This window comes from Corvus cornix, chromosome Z (genome assembly GCF_000738735.6).
Source record: "Corvus cornix cornix isolate S_Up_H32 chromosome Z, ASM73873v5, whole genome shotgun sequence".
Taxonomy (NCBI): Eukaryota; Metazoa; Chordata; class Aves; order Passeriformes; family Corvidae; genus Corvus; species Corvus cornix.
Window position 1 is genome coordinate 30,109,477 of NC_046357.1, and position 6,778 is coordinate 30,116,254.

Genomic DNA, 6,778 nt, shown 5'->3' on the forward strand with positions numbered 1-6,778 from the left:
GAGAGGGAGAGAAGAACAGGAACACGGAGACAAGCAGCAACCCTCGGCAACGAAACCAGTGGGGGTGTTCAAACCCCCGCCACCCCCTGCCCGAGCTGCGCGTCCCTCGCCGCTCTCCGCGGTGCGGGGCCGGCCGGAGGGCGGCGTGCAGCCCCCCCGCACCACGAGGGTGGGAGGGCGGACTGGGCAGCTTCGCCGCCCCCGGCTTCGCCGGGGGTCGCACTCTCCCCCCGCCACCCGCGGCGGCCCGGCGGGCCGCCCCCTCCGTCCCCCCGCCGCCGCGGCTTCCATCCATAATTAATCGCCTCCCGCAGCCGCCGCGATAAGAGAGGGCGGGCGGGGACGAGGAGGCGGCGGCGACCGGGAGGCGGTGGGGGAGCGTTGCGCGCTCGCCGCGCCCGGCTCACTGCGGCCGGCAGCTGCCTGCGTGCGGAGCGGAGCGGAGCGCAGCCGCCCCGTCGGGGAGCGCCGCGCTCGCATGGCCGCGCCGCGCCGCGCCGCCGCCGCCGCGGGGCCGGGGGGGGCCGCGGGGAGGAGGATGAGGCGGACGGCGGGGCGGCGGCCGGCGGCGGCGGCGCGGAGGATGAAGTGGAGCGTGCGGGGAGCCTGCGCCGCGCTCTCCAGCTGCCTCCTGCTCGCCTGCGCCCTCAGCGCCGCCGCCGTGGGCTCAAGTGCTTCTCGCTGGGCTCCGAGCTCAAAGGCCGAGCCCTTCCGCCTGGGCACCGCCGCCGGCGCCTTCTACCTCGGGGCTGCTGCTGGCCGCCGGCCTTTCTCTGCTCGCCGCTGCGCTGCTCTGCTGTCGCCCGCCCGACGAGGCGCCCGTGGCGCCGGCTCCGGCACCGGCCTCAGCACCGGCACCCGGCCTCTGCTTTGGCCCCGGCCGGGGACCCGGACCCGGCGAGCGGCGGCCCCGGCGGGGCGGAGGCGGCGGCCGCGCCGTCGGGGCCGGTGGAGAAGGCGTCGCCCGGGGGGCGGCAGAAACTTCCTGCTTCTGGGGGTGCTGGTGTTCATGCTGGGCGTGCTGAGCGCCTTCGCCGGCGCCGTCATCGACGGCGACACCGTGTCGCTGGTGGAGAGGAAGTACTCGCACTATTGCCTGCTGCAGCCCGGCGGCGCGGCCCGCCCGCGGAGCGGACCCGCGGCCCCCGACGGCTCCGCCGCCGCGCTCCGCTGCCAGAAGCTGCGGGACTACCAGCAAGGCTTGGTGCTCTCCACCGTTTTCAACGCGCTGGAGTGCCTCCTGGGCCTGCTCAACCTGCTCCTTGTCAAGAACTACAAGGCCGCGCAGCAGCGCGGACGGAGGCGGCGGCGGCGGCGAGCGGCCCCGGCGGCGGCGGCGGCGGGCGGGCGGGCGGCGGCGGCGAAGGGGCGGCGGCGGCGGGCGACGGGCGCCGCGCCAGAGCCAGGGCTCCCTCTTCTCCGGCGGCGAGCCCGAACTCAGCCCCGGGGATTGCCCTTCCAGGCCGTCTCCTACATCAACGTGGGCGTCTTCCACGTCTTCGACGAGGCCGGCGTGGAGGTGCACTGCGGAGGACATCCCTCCGTCGAGCTGCCCGGCTATTCGCCCATGGACCCCGAGCTCAACGCCTCCTACCCCTACTGCTACCCTCTGCCCAGCGAGCAGCCCCCGCCTACGAGGAGATCTACCCCGGGAGCCCTGCGCTCACGGCACCTAGCGCCGACCGCCACCGGGACGCCCAGCTCCCCGCCTGGCCCCCGGATCGCCGTGACAGCCGGGAGCGGGCCCGCCAGCACTTCGCAGACACGGGGCTCGGGGACAGTTCTCGCACTACCGACGGGATGGTCCCGCCGCGGCGGGCGCAGCGGGACACGGGCGGCGTGCCGCCGTGCCTCTGGCTCTGCGGAAGCTTCTCCTTCCTCCCTCCCTGCTTTCCCCTTCCTTCCCCCCCTTGCCTCCCCCACACCGACCCTTCGTCCGCCTGCAGCTGAATTTTCCGAAGGCTGCGCAAGAAACGCCTAAGGGTTGGTTCCTCCCGTCGCCTCTCCTCTGTAGCCAAGTTTAGTTCCCTTCAAGTGATTCATCAGTCTCCAGCTTTAGCAGTCCAGAGTTACCCATTTATGATAACCAGCCAGTGTAAGGAAAAGGTGTCATGAAGCTTCTTTACCTCTCAAAAGAGCTAAATTTCTAAACAACGCAGAGACATTTGTGTCACGTTTACTAGAGGTGTATTGGGGATCTTTAACGTTTACACTACTCCTTGGGAGAATTGAGTTCTGTTTTAAGATTTAGTGAGTTAAAACATTCGTTGGTCTTGTAAGATGCACATTGAGAAAAACCTGCACTTTGAAAAAGAAACAGGAAAAAAAATCAACAACGTTTTTGTACACTAACGTGCCTGCTTTTGTTGATAACTTCTTACTGTAAAAGCTTTCAGAAGTCTATAGTGAAAATGTTTGGTAAATTCACTGCAGTTTAAAAATCGATGATTAGTTCCTTTACTAAAATAACTGAGATGTTGCTAGGATATGGCAGTTAAAAAGGAAGTCCAAATGTAGTACACATTCCTTTTTGTAAACAGGTTCTGTGTTTTTAATGCAAGGCAGGATTTCTTTTTGTTTTGCACAGGTGAAGGGTATAATTCTATTTTGTACAACTACATGGTTTACCTTGTAAAGAGTTCCATTTTACCTGTTACAATTCATCAATCTGGTAAGCTTGAATATTAAAAGTTTTGTTTGAAAAATACATATATTGTAAACAGCCTTAACTGGTGCAGTAGTCACAGTTTTAAAGGATAAAAAAAAAAAAAAAAAAAAAAAAAAGATAAACCCTCCTGGAAGACATCTGCCAAATGTGTCTTCAAAACAGTATTTATACTCCTATTTTAAAGCAGAGATTTGTTTGTTTGTTTGTTTTGTTTGCTTAAAGAAAGGCCAGTCTAATTTCTGAAAAGGGGGAGGGGATCGTAATGGGATCGTAAGCTGTTAACTCTTCATGAACTTCGAGGTATTAAAAAGGGTTTCTGCACAGAGAAAAAGTGCTAAATCCTCCTTTTGGATTCTGCTGTGGAATGCCAGTACCAGATAGTGTAAAAAAGTGCTAATTAAAGAGAAGCAGATTTTATTACACCATTTGAGAACAGACAAAGGCTTGATTTCACGTTGCAGGAAGAACCAAAAAGCAACTCTCCTGGTTGCATTTGGCTCAATACCCCCTCCTCCAGTTAAGGCATATTGAAACGAAGTATTACAAAATAACCTTTTTGTTAATCCTGTGTTTGGAGCCTGCTGCATAATGCCAGTGTATCAGCTACCCAGGGGCTGGGGGGTGGGGGGAAGGTGGAAGAGGAGGGGAGACAGAGTGGAGGGATAGTTAAGAGTATGCAAAGTTACAGTCTGTTTCTGTGGTTCATGGAAAATTATTTTGAACTTTTTAGCTGCAGAGAGGCTGACGTAATTTGCAGCCTTAGAACTGGAGAGAGAGATTTGATTCTAAAATATTCAAATATCTCTGCACTGTTGTTTTCTAAAATGTTTTGACTTGCACACTTTGTGTAATTTAAAATGCAGAATGCCTGAGAAGTCTTAAAGTTGCAAAATGATGTCTGTGAAGCTCACAATTAAAGCTCTAATCTAGAGAAGAGCGAAAAGCAGCAGTTGCCAATTTGTCAAGTAGTTCTAAATAGCAGAAATTTAAAATAGAGCTCCTTTTGGCCGGCAGATTTCCTGGTGTGGAATGCCAGTCTAAAACATATGCCCTAGCTAAGTCCCATTTTAGTGCTGAAGATTGGTTTTATGCTGCCTCTCTGCAGATGCACCTTCTTAACCCCTTATGGGAAAGTGAGAAGTCTGTAATCTTTGCCTGTAACATTGATTTAGGCACAAGACCAATCCCATAACTTACTGTATTGCTTACACAAACGAGATTTTGCAAAATGAGTAACTAAAGCAGGGAGGCTAAATCATTATGTAGGTCTCCAATTGAATGAGTTTATGAGACAGCATAGTACCTGATACTGAATTAAACGGGAACTGCTAGACTGCAGGGTGACTTTGAAAAACAGATGAACCAGCTAGGTGCCTAAATACAGATGCAGATGTGTAATAATAGTTGTTGGGTTTTAAAAAATTTGGCTATATACATTGTAGTTCATGGAAGTTGTATCCTAGTTTTACTTAGGGAATTGATTTTTGTCATAAAAAGGCAGCATTTTACTTAAGATAATTATTTTAGGAATTATGAACTAGACAATTCTGAAATTCCAGATGTTCCAAAGATCAGTGCTCAGGGAAATAAATGGAAAGTCAAGAAAGCTACCTATTATACTCAATTGTTTAAATGTAAACAATTTTAGACTATGGATTTTTAAGATTGTTAAAGTCATAACTTTTTTTTGTATGTATGTGTGTGTACATGCCTGTGTAAGTGTGTTTGTGTTTTATTTAAGTCTTTTCAGGATGCCATTGAATTAGAATATTTATTTGTGGCTGTTTTAGTTCCCAAATTCTACTTTTCTTCATTTGGGCTTTTATCCCCTGGAATAGTTTAATTTAGTGGTGGACAGATTGCCAGAATAATGTCCAAGTCAGACTCCCACAGAAGCCAGTAGGCGTCGTTTCATTGACTTCAGTGGATCTGGGCACAAATGATATGTAACACCTACTCTAAATAATCTTCAAAGTAATCTTGATCTTCTGGCATGACAGGATGCAGCAGTAGCATATTATTTCTCAGTTATTAGTGTTTTGTATGGACAGCAGTATTAAGGGAGGTCACCTATGGTATTATACATATGTTTTTAAATGCAGGGAAAAGAATTGGCAGGCAGATTGACCAAACAAGCCATGTTTTCTTAAAGATGGTACATCAGTGTTTCAGGTATCTGGTGACTAACTTTTCTGATAAAACACAAAACACCACACAAATTTATTTCTCAGTGAGAAGAAACTTACAAACACAGGATACAAGATGAAGCTTCACAGGCATGATTGCAGTATTGTGAAGCTGTTTTTAGTAAACCTGAATCATCATTCTATCTTCTGAGCAATAATGTTAGGGTGTATAAACTATACTGTGCCGAAATTGAAAATAGGCTGGTGTGGGAAGCATTGGAGCTTTGGTTAATTACCTGAGAGGACTCATGCTGTCCCTTTATTTCCCATTCTCCATCACAGGATTGTCAAGGTGAATGCAGACCTGATCAGTTCATGTCACTGAAGGGTGATAACTGCAAGGCTTCTGCCTTAAGTAGCAAAACCAGGGAGAATGGAAGAGGAACATGTATGTGCTATCAAATCTCCATTTTGCCTACCTGAAGTAATGACAAGACTTCTTTTTGCCCTATGGCTTGTTTTAATTTGTGAGCTTTACTCGCATCTGTTCAAAGGAAGGGAAGAATAGGTGCAATACTACTGTTTTGGTCACAGTGGAGTACTGATTTAGTAGCAGACTGCTCTCAGCTTTCATGTCCCTTCTGCAGGTAATAGTGGCTAGTCAAGGGATGAAGCAGTGGAAAATCAAGTCTGCTGTCTTTGATGAGACAGCGTTTGCCTTCATGTGGAAAAAATGTATTCCCACCAGCCTATTAGCAATTCACATGAATTATTTTCACACTCCAACATCCTTGCTTAAATCTTACTTATACTTTGCATTGTAATTGACAGACAGAATATACATGGATCTAAAAACAGGAAAAATTATGTTAGAGGGAAATTGTATTAAGGTAGTACAGATTTTACTCAAAGTTTGATTTCACTGTAGGACTTCTTTGGTTCACCAAAAAGCGCTATGGCGGCTGGTATAACTTAGATATATTTCAGACATACTGTTTAATAATCAGAAAAGGTTTCTGAATGTTCACATGAGAACGGCAATCTGTTTCTGCTTTTGGATATAGTACATATGAAAACCTTTTCTTCATTTTGCCATTTAATCCAAGATTGATCCTCAAGAAAATGTCAGTAATTGATCTTGTAACTTTAGGATCAATAAAATAAGTTTTAAAGCACAGCATATCCTATAAGAAAAGCCTAATGCTCTTCATTTCATATTCTTTATTGTCTTAGGTGAATGTCTAATAGTACAACTGAAACTAGTATTTAATTACCCCTTTCATTACAAAAACTTGGTTTTCAGAGACTTACAAGTGCTACAAGTGGAACCATGATATATAATTCCAGGTTTTACTGTGAAGTTTCCGTAAGTCAGGTATTTCTCAGTTACAAGATGCTCAAATATTTTAGATAAATTCTGCTGGCAAATATCTGTTCATTTCATTTGATGGCACTCTATATGTGTGTTAGAGTTACCTCTTCTTAATACAGGCTCATATTTCCAATTAAAATGCATAAGGGTAAGATTCGAATTCCTCATAATCACTGTCCAGTTTTTAAATTTCTTAATTATCTCTCTGTAATTAATGGCATGGGACTAGGGCTCGGTATATGTTCCAGAATGAGCAAAAGATCATCTAGTAACAGTTTAGCAGATAACGGATGGACTTCAAGAAATCCACAGGCTGATGGAGTGCTGGGGGGCAACACTTCAATTACCTGTTGCAACAATTCAGCATACAGTGTTTCCTGCCACAAAGGAGGCCCAAACAAAATAACTAGCAGAAATCTGAGCTTTTAAGTTGGGTGCATTATATGTTCTTATTCTTATCAGTTCTGAAATTCTTTCCTTGTGTAGCTTTTGAAAAGTGAAATCCTTAAACTGGTCTTCTAAAAATATGATTCAGGTAGCTTCCTCACTTTCCACTGACCAGGTGTGCCATGTACTTTCTAGCCAATGTTCAGGTGCAGGGTGAAGTTTAGT

The 6,778-nt window shown here is 48.1% G+C and overlaps 1 protein-coding gene across 1 annotated transcript; it reads left to right on the forward strand.

Annotated features, from left to right (window-relative positions):
* The first annotated feature begins 517 nt into the window (after positions 1 to 517).
* On the forward strand, positions 518 to 5,974 carry TMEM271 (transmembrane protein 271). The gene is given in 7 exon segments (XM_039567429.1): positions 518 to 659; positions 662 to 702; positions 704 to 742; positions 744 to 953; positions 956 to 1,347; positions 1,349 to 1,452; positions 1,455 to 5,974. Coding segments are annotated over 7 exon segments (1,434 nt in total). The 5' UTR covers positions 518 to 538; the 3' UTR covers positions 1,982 to 5,974.
* Positions 5,975 to 6,778: the final 804 nt, after the last annotated feature.